Genomic DNA, 19,865 nt, shown 5'->3' on the forward strand with positions numbered 1-19,865 from the left:
AACAAAAGATGCGGTGTAACAGGTGTAACTACATTGAAAGCAATTCTGTTTCACACGAAACTGTGTCTGTGTAAACAGTTCCTCATTGTGGGCATCACACCTTTGTACATCTCATGCAAATCTAGCGTGCAGCAACCAAATCTTCAAAAGGGTTGAGGGCAAAGAAAGGTGGATCATCACCCGCAACCCTCTGCAACTTGCCTGAAATTTATGCAAAACCCAAAACAAATCTTACAGTAGTGCTCAATGATGTGGGTGCATTCAAATACAAGCATTCTCCCTCTCGATACTTCCATAATTTCTTGATTACATGTAAACACTGGGCCCTGAATAAATGCCAAATTCGAATTAAAAGCCATTGGGATCCTGGCATATAAGGCAGACACCACTTGTAAGTAGACACAACATCATGGCCTCAGTCACATTACATTAATTTCTCAACCTCCCATAAGTGGACACCTTTTCCTGTTTAGGGACATACATACATACATATACTTTATTTATACACCATAAAAACATCACTTGTAAACAAGGATTAAAACACACACACACACACAAACTGATTTATGTTTGCCGTGTGGGAGCACGAGGGAGACATCAGGCAATTGATAAGTCTTTTAAATTGGCTAAAGAAACTAGCAGCCCTGGCATCGTGGGGAAGGCTATTCCACAACTTTGCCCGACTGTAACAGAAACTTCGTTTTAAAAAATCAGTACGGGGATTAGAGCTAACTTATTTGCCTTGTCTCTAAGGTTAAAGAGGGATGGACCCCTCTCCCAATGGTCCATCCCTTAACAGACACTTTCTGGTCCCAGGGATGGTTGCTTACAGAAGGTTTGACTGCAAAATGGCTAATGAATCTTCAAGATTAAGGGTGTCAGAAAAAACTGAAAAGTTATTAGATTTGGACATGCGCATTTGAGTTTAGAGAAAGTGTCGAAGTTACTCTTGGTACCTCAAGGGAGGGTGCTCATTCAAGACAGGGCGCTTATTTTGGGACAGGGCACCTATTCCTTTTTCGCGAAATAACCAAATGTGCAAAACAAAATTTTAATGTTTATTTATTGACAAAGGAACAATAACAGACACTGCTAGACAATAACAAATCTTCAGTGAATGTTCAGTTATTGTGAGGGAATTAAAGAAAAAAAACACTAGTATATTCGACGTTGATATAGCTTCAGTGCAACTTGCATCAATAAGAGACTCAGATTTTATTTTGATGCATAGATGAAGACTTTCTGCTTTCCGTATTTTTTTCTCCCGCCCCTTTCAGTAGCCGTCGGTTTTCGTTGCGATCAGTGGATCAGAAAAATATTAATTCGAACCTTTTTTCAGCGATGTGCATTAGAAATTTAAAATGCCAGGTATATTTTTGGATCTAAAATTTCAGGCTTGTGTATTTTTGGGGGTTTGTCATGTATACGTCATGTATACTTTGAGTACCCCCCCTGGGCAAATAGAACAGGATTTTACTGGATTTGTGAGTGCGTATTTCCTCATAACTTTTCATCCACATTTTTGTGGGTAGTACTTCATCATTAGCCAACATATAGTCGCCAGCAGTAAATGCTATTTGAAAGCAAAAAAAAAAAATCTGGCTTTTGAGACTTCCCACCCCATTGGAATTTCCAACGACCATGGGGTGGGTATGGATATTTTCTGTGGTGGGGTGGGTATGAATATTTTCTGGAACTGCACTGGATGATTAATTTGCTGGATTAATTTCTTCCTTGACAATATATTGTAAAACAGCAGATGCTTTAGAGATGGTGAACATTTAATTCATGTGCAAAAATGAAACAAATTGTCAGAAAAAATTCTACAGAATTAAATGGAATTCTGGTCGCATAACATAAAGAATAAGCTTGGCATGGTTCTCAAAGTGATTTAAATCTGCCATTCGGATACATGGTATATCAAGTAAATCTAGAAAATAATTACAGTACTTGCTGGACTTCTCAAATCAAAAATATACAAAATTTTACACATTTGGACTTTTATCTTTACACTAATCACATAAAGAAAAAAACTAATTTCCAGATTTTTACAAATAAGTTATCCACTCCTGACGTTTCTTTAAGTAAATCGATCAACCAAGTAGATCACTCATTTTCTTTGTCTTCCAGGAGGAACATTTGCTGTTTCAACTTTTCCTGTCGATCCGGTACATTGTCTTGTTTCTCGGAAGAAATGGCAACTGAGGAAAAGAAAGATGATAAAAGTGTCAGGTTTTAAAAAAAATTTTTCCTCTTGAAAATGCACAGTGGGAAGTGATGTGACCCAATGGTCAGCACAAGTTGCACTCTGGATCAATAAAGCAGTCTTGATTATGAGTGAGATTAAGCACTGGCCAGTGATGTCGCAATGAAGCATGTTTTTGGGAACTGATGTCGCCTAGCCAACAGCTGTAAATGTCGCTGTCATTTTCCTGCTATTGTATTGCTGTCGCATTTCAGTGCAATAATGATGTCGCATGTCGCTGTTAAAATGTTCCCGTGTCGCCAGAATTAAGGATCATGCTGCTTGTCGCTTTTACCACTTGGAAGGCCTCCCTAGTACCCTCCACCCAGGAGTAAAATAATGGACACCAACAACCGGTTAGCTAGGGTGGCCTAACAAAATCCAGAGATGAGGGGAACCTGTGATTGAAGCATCCCATATCTAAAGGGAACTAGATAAGATATAGTCTGAAGTGTCAGTCATCTTCTCGTCCGAACCCTGGGGGGAGGGGGGGGGGGGTTGGACAAGAAGACAGCTGGCACTTCAGACAAGTTAAGATAAGGCACTTCAAGATATGGAAACTGTGATACAGACTTAATGGTTATCTTAGTTTTATATGACAGTTAGTTCATTAAACTAATATAGGGGGGGGGGGGGTATTGTTTTGAAGAATACCAAGATATTACTCTTCAGGACTAGTAGAGTATGGCACCCAAGCTTTTGTAATTCTCTTCCTGATGATTTAAACTGCATCATAGAGTATACAGGCTGTGCCCCACGTTACCATATGGTTGGTAGCCCGTCCTCCCTATATCACAAAGATTTGCTGCATATGTTTGCTCATTGCCTAAGAATCTAACATGTAAGAAACTGTTATGCTATTGCTATCAATTGAAAATGGGTTGCCACCATTTGAAATTTTTAGTTAAACATATATTTACTAAAATTTCATTTAGTTTCAGCTCACAAATGCATTGCCAATTTTGCTGACATAATGACTGTAATGCAAAAAGACTAAACTAATTATAAACAAGGATAAACACAGTCAAATGACTACAGCAATAAGACTTACACGAATCTTTGTAGCAGAGCAGTGCCTTGAAGATGTTTCTCAACTTTTCTAGATTAGCACGACTGACTTTGTTGTGCTCCACCATGGGTGAGGGGTAGTCTTGACCAATGATGCACCTTGCCGCCTTCTGTACACTCTCTGGTGCTGTCCATGGAGCATGGATATATTTTGCAGGGAACCCTTTCAGGACTGGCAGGTATTTTCTGAAAACAATTCACAAAATAGTGCTCTTTAGAACAGTTCCTCAATAATTATTAAAAATAACAAAGATTATCAATAAATTTAAATTGTTATAATGTTAAAAATATTAGTACTGAATTAGCAATCAACCTTATTATGTACACTGTGATATTTAATATACTGGTAATTAGTAATTAGCATTCAAGTATAAAACTTATAACAATAGTACAAATTTTGACAACTCTTACTAAAATACTATATTATTTTGTTATAGAACAAGCAAAATGATATACAGATAAGAACAAAGAACATCATTTTTTTGCTTTGGTTTATAGATTGAAACGAAAAGCCTGACTTGAAAATATATAAAAAGCAGTAATTGGCCTTAGCTAGATTTTATTAAGGAGAAACACAAGTTGCCATAAGAATAAATTCAGGTTATCATGGTGTATGAACAGTAGAAAAGCTGTTCTCTTAACCACATTGTCACAACACTAGGCAATCAGAAAAGCAGACATACCTGTGGAGTCCATTTCAAAAAATGACAACTTGTGAAAAATGCAAAAATCTGATCTGAGTGTTCATTAGTGCGTAACAAGAATGCCACCGAGGCAGTCCTGCAAACTCTGGCGAAGTTAGCTTAGACATAGGCTAATAAAATATAATCTGCTAAGCCTCTTACTCCCAGAGAAAATTGTGATAATTATTTGCCTAACACAGAGCAGTTTTCAAATCCTGTCATGTCAAGCATATGTTGAACCAGAAACCAAAGCAAAAACATGAACTGTTGCCATAGTGTACCAGTAGTCTTGATGAAGAGTTAATTTATGTGGAGTCATAGGCCTGGGAGAGCTAAATAATTATCTAACATGGTAGGTCCACAATGCACGCAAAGAAATTGATAATATTGTTTTTCTTCTGATTGGTTGAAAGCAAACACACCCAGCATCATTACCTTGATTAAATGAGCATAAATCTTTTAACGCAATCATCTGAGCTCATGATCAGAAAATGCCAAAGCAAACACAGATTACTTCTGACAATCGACTGAAAACTGCTCTATGGATGCATGATATGGGATTGATGATGTTCAATGAATACATTGCCTTCTGTCACAGTTTCCTCAATTGCATGCCTTTTTTTTTTAAGAAAATAAGTGAGTTTGATTTAGGCTCATGGGAGTGAAAGGCTTAAACGATTCTAAAATAATAATAATTAATTTACTAAAATTGACTGTATATGTAAATTCAAACATATATTGTTTGTAAAATATTAATTTAAACAGACTTCAAGAATATAGCTTGATGTGGTGAATACATGTACTAGAGAATGATGACCATGAGATGCTAAATTTAAACACAGCAAGATTTTGTTCCCTGTCTTCTTGCGTGTTATTAATTTCACACTCATTCCTCCCTAACAACATTCCATTCTCCCAACACTCCAAATAAATACTGCCCAAGGGCTAGAAATTTTTGTAGCATGTTGTCACATTAATTACTATCAGGATACATTGTGAAGGGGGAAAGAGGGGTCTGAACGTCCCACCTCCCATATCTTTTACTCCCGCTCCCCGCCCCTTTCCGTAGCCGTTCTCTCCTATTCGTTCCATATCTATTGTTAAATTTTACTCATTCTCTCCTGGTTCCCACCACCTTAAGAATCCCACTTACTGCCCTCTCTCCTTCGCTTTCCGCCCCTTTTCTCACAGGCTACCGCCCTTCTGTCCCCCCCCCCCCCAATTTCATCTCTTATATAGCAACATTTGCACCAAAAGCTGCAACTCAGTAAATTTTTAGAAAGATTGGAAATGAGATTGGAACAAAGTGTGATGCTGGTGTCATTAGGGAAGTGACAAAATAAATAGAGCTCACCCGGGGGGAGGGGGTACTCAAAGAAATTTTATACGGGGAGGCTCTGCCCCAAGGTCCAAACCTTACCCTTTCACAAACCATTTTGACAGAACAGGTTACCCTTTAGTATACCTTCAATAGGAAAATGGTATCCCTTTCACACACATACAGAAGGGATACTGCATCTCTTTTCTAACATTTTCACTTGGAAAACCCCTTAGTACATGAATTGACTGTTTGGTGAAACTGTACGCCAAATTTTGAAATGTCCTTTTAAATACCCAAGTGACACTTTTCCCTACATTTTTGGTTACCTACAGCCTAAAAAAGGAACCCCTTTTGGGCGGAGCCTCCCCATATGGTCCACTGCAGGGGGTACCCCGCACCCCCCCCCCCTGAGCTCACAGTTCCATGCCAATTTGGTCCAAATGGAGGTGGGGTTGTGTTAAGCAGTTGTAATGAACTTTTATGATATATAATCCTAAGATACTATGTACTAGCCTGACATAATCGCCATTAGGATCCAGCTTCCTTCCAAAACCAACTGGACATAAGCAGTTAAAGAACTGCTGGAAAAAAGCACTGTATGAGAGCCACATCCAATTACCAGCATTCAGACTCCACTCTGCATCAAGAAGCCACCGCTCAAAAACCTGCAGTCACAAAAAATTTAAAATTAAAGAAGGTGAGCAATAGTAGAGACTTGATCACCTACTAATGTAAGTTAGGTGAGGTTAAACTTGATCAAGACAATGCTGGACAGAGGTCTCCTTTGCTAATGTGGGGCATCTGAGGGCTTTCACAGGGCCTCAGTAAATTTAAGACTCTCCTGTTGATGTCAAGCCATTGCCCCATTGCCCTTTCGCCTTCAGTTGTGGTAAAGCAAGATATTTTAATATTTAAATAAAACAATTCCATGCATAAAGTATAAGTCATCACCACTACCATGAGTTTGTCTATTGTTGTTGGCAGTCACCTCGCTTGAGAGTTTTGGCATCACAGGTTTTAGTCAAATGATGTAGTATATAGGGTTGGAAAAGTGTGGCTGTATAAGCCAATTTCTGGATTTTACAGGGATTCAGATAAAATTTTTAAGGCCATGTGCCAACAAGGAACTCCAACGGGCTGAAATTCCTATGGCCCCACCAAATCATAAGTTTTTGATTTATTTGTCAAGTCAGGTCCCTGACGTCATTGGGTTTTTTGACCTAAGTCCCATCTTTTATCTGGAACACGGTTTCACTACTAACAAGCATTGTTTACCCTCATGCCCTCCTCCCAGCTGATCCAGAGGTCTCCTCTTGTAAGGAAGCATCCTACTGCATGTCGTGCTAAGTGATGGATCCATCCTTCTTGACGCAGTTGAACCATGATAGCATCAATCCAAGGATAGCCTGTCTTTCCCTACATTGAAATAATCATATAATAGAGATTAACAAGCCCAGCTAGCTTTTCTGGCTGTAGCTCTAGTGCTTTGTTTCTGTGTGAAAATTGAGCCAGATTTAAGATTACTTCTCTTTCAGTTGGTGAAATAAACTGGCACCGGCCCTTAGACACATACCTGAAAGCATGGTATTTATTGTAACTACCTGTACGATACATCTGCAGGGTTGTGGTACAAATGCATGAGCTCATATTCAGGTCCCACATGATGTTTTTTTTAGATAATCAATATTACCCTTGTAAAAATTTTACCGCGATCGCGCCGCGAACGCGCCGCGATTCGCGGCGCGTTTTTGGCCGCCGCGATTGGCGCGATCGCGCCGCGATTGGGCTTGGATCGCGCCGCGTTTTTGGCCGCCGCGATTCTCACATCGCGGCGCGATGGGTCGGGAATCGCGCCGCGATTTGGCTTGGATCGCGCCGCGATCGTGCCTAAATCTTTAAATTTAAAAACAATTACCTTGGCGTTTTGCATACCGACAAAACAAACACACAGGCTCTGTATCAAAACAACATCATTTATTTACAGAAGCTTACAGAGAAAGACGGCCAGTTTCGCTGCCGAGTACAATTATATTTCGCAAAGCCGGAGAGTGTGATTGAGTCTTTAGTTTACAAGCAAATAAGTGAACAGTTCTTCTGTAAAATTTGAACAACACATACATAACGGCAACTAACCTTTTACTCGTGCTCAAGCGAAGGAAGATGCAATGATGTGATCTACCAAACGAGCGAACTATCTCTTGGTCATGCATCTGCGAAGAAGCCGAACCGTCGAAGATGCGCTTTTCCCCGAAGCTTTTTTAAATAATACAACATTTAAGTCCCAAGCATCAACAGGTACAACTTCGCATTAAATGGTCCTTACCGGCAAAATGTTTTTCTCTTTCCACTGTTCGAGTTTTGCAGTTTTTTTAAAATCACAGTTTAGCTGTAGTTCAGTCAACAAAGTCCATGACGAAGCGTTGTTGAAATTATAAACAAGCTGTCGCTCGAATTAACAAAACAAATTCTGGCAGTTTTCACAGAGACGCTTTTCCCTCAAGTTAGGTCGCTTCTAAACTCTTGTTATTAACAGAAGCAGCTAAAAAAGAACACATTTTTCCAGTCCTGATTGTGAAGAGAAAACATACCAACTTTCTCGAAATAAAATTTATTTTCTGCTTGGGATTGCGTGGCGATTGCGCGTACTATGCACCACGTGACCCAACTCAGCCAATCGTAACGCTTAGTTCACGACACCTTGCGGCAAAAGGCGGGAAAGGACTTCGATGTGTGTGGTCTACGATCGTGGTCTACGGGAAGGTAAATATAAAGCTCTAAAAAAAGCTCATTCTGACAGCCTCTTCGGAGCCACAATTAAATTAAATGCCATATAGAGGATTTTTCAATGCGAAAAACGCAATTGCAGCGAATTCCTGATTGTATTTGCATTTGAAGAAAATGGCCGACAGAAATTTGTCATTGGATTGCTCAAAGGTATTAAGGTTTCCTCAAAGATAAGAAAAGAAAGAAACAAAGTGTTTGAAAAGATTAAAAAACGGACTGTTAAGAAATAAAAATTCTTATCTTTTAATTTATCTTTACTCATTATCACGCGTCGCTTTGTCGCACCAGTTCGTCTAGACTAAAACTAAATAAAACTTTTCTCGTGGGAATCACGTCCTCACGGCTCACCGTCACGTAATAAAATGTTTTTCGACATTTTAAATCAAACTAGTTTTATTACTTTGATTAGTACTTAAAGTTTATTTCATCAATACAAGTCATGATTTGCGTTACGACCACAGCATGATTTGTGAGAGTTTCAAAGCATATTGACCTTCTCCCGGTGATCGAGAAGTGAGTTCTCGCCGGGAACACTTCCCGAGATTTATTCCAGCCCCCCAAATCGCGATGCGGTGGTAATCAATCGCGCCGCGATTGCACTCATCACGCCGCGATCGCGACTATCACGGCAATCGCAGCGCGTTCCAGCTCTCTTACAATCGCGTCGTGCATGATCGCGTCGTGATTGAAACAAATCGCGGCGCGATCGCGACATTCGCGGCGCGATCAAAACTATCGCGGCAATCGCGGCGCGTTCGCGTTCATTTACAATCGCGTCACGCATGATCGCGTCGCGATGGCAACAAATCGCGGCGCGATCGCGACATTCGCGGCGCGATCGCGATAAAATTTTCACAAGGGTATGTGAATAATCACATTTAATTTTAAATATTTCTCTTAGTGAAATTAACTATGTTCCTGTGCCCGCCTACCCCCACAAAAAAAGAGATTGCAAAAGCCACCGGGTTTCATTTTTTTTTAGTTCTTTGTATCTCAACACATTATTGTTCATTAATTGCCTGGTCTAACATAACTTTATAATTTCAGTAAAGAATTTCAGTCCTAATTAAGCCTATCAAATGTTTGGACCTGTTTGGAATGCATACCTCCTCCCATTTCTTTAATCTCTCAGGACTTTTTCTCCATGGTATTTGTAGACACATGGGGTTTGTAGCCATTCTGTCAAAGTGTGGATTGTTGGCAGCCACAGTGAAAAAAAATTCTCGCCACAAAAGCTGGCCATACAAGGAGATGGGTGGATCATTGGTTTTAACCTGAAAAGGAGCCAGCATAGATTTAGTTAAAAAAAAAGTTTGGAAATTTCTCTAGACGGTTTGCATTACCCAGTTGTAGTTCTAAAGCTGACAGGTAATAAGACTGTTGAAAATTTAAAAAATGGCAGCTGATCAGACAAGTAGCGTGCGTAACATCTGTTCGAGACTGCTGTGCCAATCGATAGCAATCGATGAACCATTTTTGTGTGGGTTATCGATTGATCATTGATTGACCGATACCAATCAATACCAATTAACTTATTTTATAGATTGATACCGATTTATTGACTGGTTTTTCGATCATCAATTTCCATCGTTTCGAGGGTCATCACAATTTGCGAGGCAGCGAGGCGTGCGATCCATTCCGGTTAGCCTAAATAGCACTTCAGTTAGCCTACTGTTAGCTTACGTTGAATAGTATGACAATATTTGATGTCAGTATACCTTTCTGTAGAGTTCTGTAAGTCTGTGGTAGAATAACCTTGGTGACAGGCACCCAAATCTCAGATAAGGACTCACTCCTGTTGGACTCGGAAACAAGCTGTTTGGAGTGACCTTTGGTTTTTCAAAACTTGCTATCCAAGCCTTTTGAATGAGAAAATAACGAGACAGTAAATGTTATTTTGTACCTTTTGTCAAACAACGGGAAGACAGCCAGGTCAAAAGTCTGTATTTATTAAAGGACACCAACTATGACTAAACTAATGATCTAGTTTTTTAAAAACAACTATTACTAGGTCCACCTAAGCTATTAAAGGGTGTTATTATGAGTATCCTGTAAACTAAAGGTTTTAATAATAAGATGGAAAAAGTTGGGTGGACTATTTTAATGGTTGCCCGTGTATTTTGGAAAATTTGCTAAAAAACGAATAAACTGCTTAATTAGTGACTTAGTGACAATCTTAGAACCATCTTGACAAAAAAAAATGCAGCAAAATCCCTATGATAAAGTCCCTTGAAATAAATGCAGGCATCATATATATAATTGCTTTTGAACCCTGTGGCAACTGGTCATAATTGTCTTAGGATGATATGACCACATGACCAGTTGCCACAGGGATGGGAATTAAATTTTTCAGCAGTTTTATATGGAGCCTAGCAGCTGGTTGTTGCTGTCTTATTAAGGGGCTTTATCACAGGGATTTTGTTGTGCATGGATCAAAATTAAATTGGCTTCAAAGAAAAGTTATATCCCCAGTTGCAATCTGAACAGTAACAAGCAAAATTCAAAATCTGGTCAAAAAAATACAATCGCTACACGTGCAAGATCCACAGATCTATAGAAAGCAGGGTTTTCAATAAGAATAGAGTAGGCGGCAAAAGTTTAGGAGTAGGCGGAGAAGGGAGTACTCACAACAAAGGCGCAGCCACAAGGCTGTGCTCTAGCGGTGCCCGGTCGCCTCAGGCGACAAACATTTGGTCTCGGGCGACCGAAAAATAAAACTGCTCGCCCGGCCGGGCACCCGGCCCTCTTGTTCGCCGTTCCACACTGTAGTATAGCAGGAGATTGATTGTAAAATTATGTTTTTGGCTGATTGATAATGTTATTTGTGGGAAAATAGGCTTCCGCCGCACCGCACATTACGAAGTCAAATGTTTACGCTTGCCAGCGCTGTCAAGTTCGTTCCACATGATTTATCACAAGCTTGACTTTGCACGTGACAAAATGTACGAACATTAAAAAAATATGTTGAAATCTTGAGTTTTTTCCTTGAGATGATTTAGTTTTCATTTATTTTGGTATATTAATAGTTTTCGTTAGTGCAGTGCGTTGGTGTTAACATAAAATGAAATTCTTCGTATATGCAAATTTCTGCCTCTTCGGCTTCGTCTGCAGATGTTTACATACATAGGAAAAGCGACAACTTGTTGCACTCTAAATCTTGATAAAATGTAATTATCATAATTTAGCTTAAATCGAATTTATTTGTTTTTAGACTCGTTGTGGTAATCTCAAACGAAAATTCTTAACGACGTTAGGATTTAGGAGATATTTACGTTACTATTAAAGGATTTTCGTCGGATGTATCACAAGTTTGTCAAAATGCAGTGGCCGCTAAAAATAGTAACAAACAACTCCGCCGTGTGTGAAATTATTACCTTTGGTGAATTGCAAAAAATAAATAAATATAAGATTGTTTGCAGTTTCATGAATTTCTGCAAGTTTAAATCAATCCGTTTCTTAATCAAATCGAATGGATTAGTATAGATTATCATTCAAACGGTTGTTCTCTCAGCCTGACTGTCGAAAGAATAGAAACTCAACCTAATTAAATGTTCTTTCTTAAATTCTTGTGACGTTCTTAATTTTTTTTTAACTCTCGACAAATTAACCGCTGAAACAAGAAAAGCTTGCAATTACTTGTTTAAGCCTTAACTTCTCTGGCGTCCTTTTATGAAACTAGATAAAGTAAGGAATTTTTGCGAAAAGGACGAAATTTTCCCATTTTGGCGCGAAAATTTTCAATGGGTTTCCGTATGACAGCATACAGGAATTCGCACTTTTTCGACTCACAAAGCCGCTATATTTGCTGAGTGGAATAATTATTCTATGAATCCGAAATGTTGTGTTTATTTTTTGCAAGAGAGACTAAGCAAGATAAGAGGGCAGTAATGCATTAACCTGTCACTTGTTTAGGGTTCTACCATAATGTGATCGTTGGAAATAAAACTTATTGTGGCTTTAAAACAACCTTCTCTGACAAACTCTCTGTATTAACATTGATGTAATGTTGTTACTGACAAAGTCAAAGTTGTTCATTGACAAGAAGCAACAAATATATATTTAATAGTGTGTGCTGTTAAATATACAGTGTAATCAACAAGAAATCTTAATTGGTTTTATGATTTAAATTCATTGGTTAATTAGTTATTAACTTATTAAACCATGATAATATTAATAAATTAATTAATTTAATAATTAATAATTTGAATAATTAATTAGTTTGGGCGACCAACCTGAAGGGCTGGGCACCCTACCTGGCAGGGTTGGGAGCCCGAAGGGCTCCCAGAAAATTTCCTTAGAGCACAGCCTTGAGCCATCTAGGGGGGTTGGGGGGGCATGCTCCCCCCGGGAAATTTTAAAATTTGGGCCTCTTAGAATGCATTTCCTTCATTCTGGAGAAAGAATTAGGTTATTTCAACAGAACCATACATTGTTATTTTATTCACTAAGAGTATGTAAGTACTCCTAAAAGTTTTTAAAATATTTGGTTCTTGCCAATAGTAATAAATCACCAACAACCCTTTTACAACTGATGGCCTTTTTTCCAGCCAAGCAGAAACATTCCATTCCACCAATGGCCGTAGAACCGGCCAAACAAAGAGACCTCTCTTCCTTTGGGAAAAACTGGGCACTACTTTCCATTTTTATGTAAGTGAAAACACATGCTTTGAAAACAAAACGATGGTCTGTTTCCAAGAATTGAAGAATGAAGAAAGCACTGTAAAGTGAAGAAAACTTTCCACGCGACTTTTTTCGCCATTTTCAGCAACAACCGAAAGTGAAGTCATTATTCAACGACAAGTTTAGCCGTGAATTTCAAGAGCTATGGTGGACTTCCACTGACGCGTAAATTTTTACGTGCGTGAAAAAAATTAGAGACAATGTATGAACGGCCTGCGTAAACGTGTACGCAAGCCGTTCATACATTGTCTCTAATTTTTTTACGCACGTAAAAAATTACGCGTCAGTGGAAATCCACCTTTAAAGTCGATTATCTTGAAAAATTGTTCAATCGATAACTGGTAAAGATGTGTAAGACATTTTAAGCAAACTGTAAACAACAAGCACTTCACTCGAATGTGACAGGGATGCTTTTGACGAGCGTCAAAAAATGCGGTAAGAGTCATGAAGCATTTTCACTGTTTTGTAAATGTTTTGAACGAAATAAATGACTGTTTTAACGTATTTGCTGTCTGTAAAATTTGAGTAAAAGTTCTCAGTCAAAGTACCGGAAAAGTAGGCGGCGGAATCACGTGAAGTAGCTGGCGAATTTCGCCGGCCGCAGGCTCTTATTGAAAATCCTGAGAAAGTATTGGCTAAATTGTTTAGCCATAATCTGAATGAATGTTTTGTGTAAAATTATCCACCGATCAACAAAGTTAACCTATTCACCTCTCACAAAGAGAAAGCAATAATTTTTACAGTATATTAACCTTTCTCTCCAAGTGTCGGTCAAGTCTTATAAGAGCTTCTTTCTCTCCACCATGCCAGACTTCTCCGTGAATATTTCTAACATCCAGGCCTAACTCCTCCAAAGATGGCACCCCATACTTTTCCTCATGGTCTTCAGAGACTGGTGTACCACAACCGGCTAGCAACTGCACATCAAGTGTTGGGACAGGGTGCTCTGGGGGACCCAAGGAACGTATAATAGCCAGAAATTTCTTGTATGTAAGGGGTGGTGTTCCTCCATTGTGTTTAATAATCCTAGCAGAGACAGAAAACAATCAAAATTATTTTAAGGATTTTGAACTGTGCAATGCTAACTGAAGACAATGTGTAAGTGGATGAATGTACAGGGTTGGAAACTAAAATTTCGGAGCACTCGCCATCTGGGCGAGTGACCTTCAAATTGCACTCGCCCAGATCAGTTTTCACTCGCCCAGGATCCTAAAGAGAAAATTTAGCCCCCCTCCGCCCACTTATAAAATGTACAACTTAAATTTTTAATCATGTTCTATCACGCTTTGCTACCGTGGTGGTCGATCGCGATACAGACTGAAATTTATTTCTTCGACGAAAAATCGACAAAAATTGACCTTACTCCACGATAAAAACACGAGCACACTTACTTCAAAAGTTGAAATGCAGTTTTATTTGATACGTATTCCTAAATTCCTGTAGTTTGTGTTGAAACTGTACAGAAACAGAGGCGGGAAAATAGCCATCTTGCCTTGTTTCGCGGCTCGGTGGATGAGTCAGTTTATTTATGACCAGAGGTATTACTTTCTACAAGCACGTCCATCATGTAATAATCACCAAACGGAAGCCATTTTTGACTGTTTACGAATGCAAACACAGCCTTGTCTGCCTTGTTGGAGATTTCAAAATGTTGGAAAGCTATCGGCTTGTAGATAGTGTAGATTATTTTAAAGTGGAAAGTAAAAGGTAACCCTTATTTTGAATAATTTATTGAAAATCATACTCGCCAAAACGGGCGAGTGATCTGTGAATTGTACTCGCCCGACTGTTTTCACACTCGCCTGGGCGAGTGGGCGAGCGCTAATTTCCAACCCTGAATGTATATACAGTTGATTTGAGAAAGGTTGTCAGAAGAAAGGACAGAAGTGTACGTGACCACCTCAAAAGGTAATCTGAGTATCAGGTAATTAATGACACTGTAGTGGTCGAACCTCCTTTCATTGCTTTCTTTTAACACTCTCAAACATACATCCATGGTGTCTTGTGCCCTTTTTTCAGTTTTCTCCAAATTATGCTAAAGTAAAGGAACTGTGAAGTTAAAACAACCCACAATAACTTTCAGGGTTGTCACATGTACTTTTATGCTATATTCCAACAACCTTTTTCAAAACAGCTGTAGACAGTTTATCAAACACTGTTTTCCCTAGCAAAGAGGCTAGGAGAAATAAAAAACCCCAAAAGCCAAATCTGAATTTTTACTAGCTAGCCTGTGAATAATTGGCTACCAACTAAGTCTCGAGCCCTGCCATGGGCCTGTTTTTACAAGAAATGTTGTCTCTGGTAAGAGGGTTGGTATAACCCTCTCTCACAAGCCATTTTTAACCATTCATTTCACTGGTGACAAAGTGTACTATAAAAGTTTGATATTGATTTAAAATTGAATACCCTATGAGAGTTTGTATACTAGATTTAAAAACTGGAGTTGAAAATATCTCCTTTTTCTTTTGAAACCTTACCCTGGTGTCCTTTTTTGTCTTTTTTTGTCATACACATGATTTCCCTTTCACCGGTATGTTACTGTCCATTGAAACGGATATCATGTGTATGGTACATTTAAAACTTTTGAAGGGTTCATATTTTTTTAAACCTGGTGCTCCCAGCTGTATTTTAAGATGCTCACCTGAAATTTGAGCTGTGTAGCTAGAAATTGAGACTTGGCAGCAAAAGTGCTCTCAAAGCCAAAAGTACATTGTAAACTATGAGCCCTGAATAGCCAAAGTGTTGAAATGGAAAAAAGTTGACTTGCCCCCTCCCACCCCACTCAGGGTCACCCAACCTTCAAAGTGAGTGACCCTACTCCCAGGGGGGTAAACTTGCCTCCCTCCCTCCCCCTGAGCTAATTATACTATTATTTGCAGCTTGTTATTGCCCCCGCAGGGTTCCGGCCCAGAGGCCGGAACCCGAGGAGGCACCTTAGAAGTCCCCGCGTAGGTAGGAAAGATGTGTGCATTCAGTGAACGGTATCGGAAAAAATCTCGATTTTGGTCAAAGCGGCTCGCAAAGCATTGCCCTAATGCTCGCAAAGGATTGCCGGAACGCTCGTAAAGGAGCAACGGAAGTCAGTGCCGCAAAATATAAAAATAGCCGTCGCACTGTGATCACAAGAAACATGTCTTGCTTGAAGAAATATGTAAAATGTGTAACTGAATTTGAAATGATACTGAAAGCATAACAGGCGTATCATCCAGGGACAAAGAGTTTCTGATCTTAGCGACTGAACGTCTTGAAAACAAGCAAAGATCGTATACATTTTTTTACGACGAGTAACAAACAAAAGCGCGAACTATGTCATGCAATACAAGGTAATTCGTTTCGCTAACGAACTGTCAGTTTATTCGATCCAAAGTATGGTTGAATAAGCATCAAAAATTGTTTACTCGAATCTTAGAATTTGCCATATTTTGTTACTCGTGGAATTGTCAGGCTTTTTGGCCTTGGAATTATTATACCGGTAAGTTCATTTCGAATGTTATAAGCCAGGGAATAAGCTTGCGTGTTATCATCACGAACAATGTGTTATGTGTTATTTCCGCTAGGTAATATATTCGACTTGAACTTGTGAATTTTTTTAGGACGCAACGGTGTCACACAACAAGAAATTCCGTAGCAAACAATGTCGTGACGTACATGGCACAATAAAAACAGAAGCCTAATTTTGTGGTCCAGCGGCATCAATAATTAAAGGCTGAAAAAATACTCCACTAATCTTAGATTAATGGTGTAAAACAAATTATGAAAAGGCGGGGCAGCTTACTAGTGAGAACTATTACTAGTTAAGAATTAATGAATGAAAAGCTCCTCTGCCTAAGGTGGCTCAGGATAAGGAGTAAACCCCCCCCCCCCCCATCAGGGACACCTTTTCTTCATATAAAGAGGCCCTTACTTTGCAAATAATAGTTGCAAGTACAGAGAATGTTATGAAAAGAATTATACTGGATCATCGTCCATGTTTCACACTCAGGTAATATTATTATCACCTAGCAGCTATGTAGGAGTTTACTTTTAATCATGAAAACAGTATTTTCAGTTCAGTACAAAATCTGCTTTCTCGAATCAAATCCAAGCCCAAGTAAAGGCCAAGCTTGAGTCAAATGCTCGAGTCATTGCTTATTGGCCACCCGGGTTGGCCACCAGTATATCCCTGCTCCTTGTGATCTTGAACATGATGGATAGTGGGTAGGAGATGAGAAGCAACTGAGCACTCCTGTTAGCCCCAATAGTGCTGACTTGAGACTCCTAAATAATTATTGTAAGGGTCAGGGCTCTCATTTAGGGCGCTAACCTGTTACAGCTGAGTTTGCTTAATGTGCACTTGATGTTACAGGTGCAACTGCCTTTTATTGATACAATTCACCCACAAAGTAACAAGTTTGTCATGTGTGTGAAGATCAAGGCCACAGGTGACATAAAACTTAATGACAGCCATGAGGGTAACATGATATGTTGTATACCGTAATGTGACTCAGACATGTGACTTGGACTCAGACTTTACTTGGCCAACGGATAAACTTGGAGCAAGGGTACGTGTTCACTCTTTCCTGTTTTTTTTTTTTTTTTGGGGGGGGAGGGGGAGGAGGTACAGTAAAGCTTCTCCTACTGAATGAGGGTACCCAACAGGGTTCGTCAATCCCCCCACCCCGACCAAAATTTGCCCTCAATACCGTAATCCTGATGGTTTTCATTGGCTTATCCCAATCCCGACCATATGTTTTAACCCTGGTTTAAGGACGGTGCCTCCTATTGCTACTGCGCACTTGTTTTGCGCATCACGCAATGCATCGATCACACTGGGCGCGCGCGCTTTTAATTAATTTGCTCACGCAAAATGACGAATTCAACTACGCGAACAAGCGCGCGACTAAAAATCAAGAAAGTTTTTTCTGCGACGAAAGCCAGTTTATGGACATATCCTAAGCCAGGAAGAGCGGAAAAGCAACATATAAGTAACCATTTACCGCTAACCACTGAAAATGGCTCACATTAACAGTTAAAAACAAATCGCTAAGCGCTAAAACGTTACCTGCAAACTGCTAACCGTGACAAATGGCGTAGTGCACGCGCGAGATGCAAATATTCAACTCGCTAGGGAGGGGATAGGAAAAATGTAACAAACTCCAAAAGCGATTTCATAGAACCTGAAAACAACTGGTATAACTTTTAAAAACGCGTTGTGACCCCCACTTTTTATTTTATAAAATGTAAGTGGTAAGTCTATAGAGCACATGTTTAATTTTTCATCAAGTGAAAAAAAAATTAGGCCGATTTTCTGGCCGTGCAAGTGAAAGCTGCTAATGTCAAAAATGGCTCAAACGCAATTATTTTGTTAATAAAAACGCGGATAACGCAGTTCCGAAGACATTATTTGTTAGTTATTGTAAAGATTGTTATATTTAATGTTGATTTTGTTCATGAAAAACCAATTTCAAATGAAATTTGCAAGGAAATTGTATTTAGTTTTACTTTATTTTAAAATGCCACGTCAGCACTTTTCTCCAGATTTCAAACCTAATTATCTCAAAAATTTGCGTGGCTACCCCCAATTTTCTTTTTGAATTTTAGTAGCCCTTGGTAACATCTACATTTCTTGTATAGTCATCGGCCGGGCAAAAATACTTTGTTATTAGTAGGCACCGTCCTTAATAGCCGTGTGACTGGCGGGTGCAAACCATAATAAGCACTTACACAGCATTTTTTGACGTTCTTGAAGATGACAGATATTGATTCATTGGAGTGCCAATTCCTGATTTCCACCTCATAAAATCACCAATTCCTGTGTCCCATGCATAATCACAATCACGAATCTTGCTTCCCTTTTCCTCAAAAATACTGGATCCCGGCCTTCAAATAAGCCAAATCAAGATCTCAAAAAACCTACTACGACCCTCCTGAACTGCCTGAGCAAAAAGATTGTATAACTTTCCAGCCTGTTTGGGTGTTCTAAATTAATTTCTCTATTGTTCTATTTTGTTTCAGGACAGTGTAATACATGGCTTTAGCAATAATTATTACCATTTCTTTTAAACTTACAGCTGAGGGTCATACAGAGTGTGAGCGCGACACACAGTGACATCTACCCCTGATTCTTTAGCAAGCAGCCGTATCGCCGCATCTCTTTCCCTTCCAAACGGTTCGGAATCCTCCTCGAATGTCAGAAGGGAGGTTTTCCACTCCCTGAACAACCGGGGAAAAACATCGGCAGGCTGACCTCTCACAACGAATAGGCGGGAATTCAGTTTGCGGAGACTATCGTCCACATCTTCGAGCGACTGCAGCAAGAACCTCCACAAGTTTATTCCGATTCCAGTTTGGCCATTTACTTTCGTGTCTAACACATAAATAACTCTGAAAGTGTCGCTTCCTTTGACTGCCTCTAAAAGAGAAGGGTTGTCGTGTAAGCGCAAATCCTTCCTGACCCAGTGAATGGCGTGTTTTCCTTTATCAGTTTGCTCTCGACTTTTCTCTGTACTAACTAAAGGATTGCTCCTTCTGTGAATTGTAGCATTAGACATTGTCTCTGGCCGTTACTTCCTCAAAGTGGTTTGTATTTTGTTGCAGGATAACTTTGGTATGGACTCCTTCCATTTTGTCTTGAAGTCGAAGAGACGAGTCAGCCCATAATGGCACGCAAATATAACGAGGAACGAAGCTTATTTTTTTTACTGATCTCAAATACGATAGCCTTGGAGGAGGCAGTTCCTAGTAATTTCACACCACAATCGAAATTCGCACAATATTGTGACAACATGATAGATGTTATATAACGAGTTGATTTGAAAAACGTGCAGAATCCACGTGCAGCCATTCCTGTTACAAAACTATCACCTCTCGGGAGGGGATGATCATTGGAATGTCACTGACAATCTGTACCTTGCAGGGAGGGGGACATTGTTGGCACGTGCATCGGACACGAGACTATTCTAGACAGGCAAGCAATGCGTGCTAATAGACCATATTCGTATTCTCGGTGTATTGGACTGGAAGTAGCTTGCAATGGAGGGGGGGGGGGGGGGGGGGAGATATCATTAAAAACAGGTTCATGTCATTACCCGCATTAGCCTCCATT

The 19,865-nt window shown here is 39.5% G+C and overlaps 1 protein-coding gene across 1 annotated transcript; it reads right to left on the reverse strand.

Moving 5' to 3' along the window:
• Nucleotides 1-1,045: 1,045 nt before the first annotated feature.
• LOC144644350 (cryptochrome-1-like) lies at nucleotides 1,046-19,549 on the reverse strand. The gene is made up of 8 exons (XM_078503818.1): nucleotides 18,830-19,549; nucleotides 13,534-13,807; nucleotides 9,820-9,960; nucleotides 9,208-9,375; nucleotides 6,593-6,733; nucleotides 5,831-5,982; nucleotides 3,297-3,499; nucleotides 1,046-2,201 (listed from the first exon to the last, which is right to left on the reverse strand). Exons 1-8 carry the CDS (start codon nucleotides 19,309-19,311, stop codon nucleotides 2,107-2,109), a joined length of 1,656 nt encoding a protein of 551 aa, XP_078359944.1. The 5' UTR covers nucleotides 19,312-19,549; the 3' UTR covers nucleotides 1,046-2,106.
• Nucleotides 19,550-19,865: the final 316 nt, after the last annotated feature.

Source organism: Oculina patagonica, chromosome 2, assembly GCF_052425735.1.
Source record: "Oculina patagonica isolate OP01 chromosome 2, crgOcupat, whole genome shotgun sequence".
Taxonomy (NCBI): Eukaryota; Metazoa; Cnidaria; class Anthozoa; order Scleractinia; family Oculinidae; genus Oculina; species Oculina patagonica.

Excerpts from the sequence above, each read along its gene's own strand:
- LOC144644350 (XM_078503818.1), bottom strand. The coding sequence starts at position 19,311 with ATGTCTAATGCTACAATTCACAGAAGGAGCAATCCTTTAGTTAGTACA. Across the intron at positions 13,808-18,829 it reads ACTCTGTATGACCCTCAGCT|GATTATTAAACACAATGGAG; the intron begins GTAAGTTTAAAA and ends TGTCTCTGCTAG. Across the intron at positions 6,734-9,207 it reads GATTAAAGAAATGGGAGGAG|GGAAAGACAGGCTATCCTTG; the intron begins GTATGCATTCCA and ends ATTTCAATGTAG.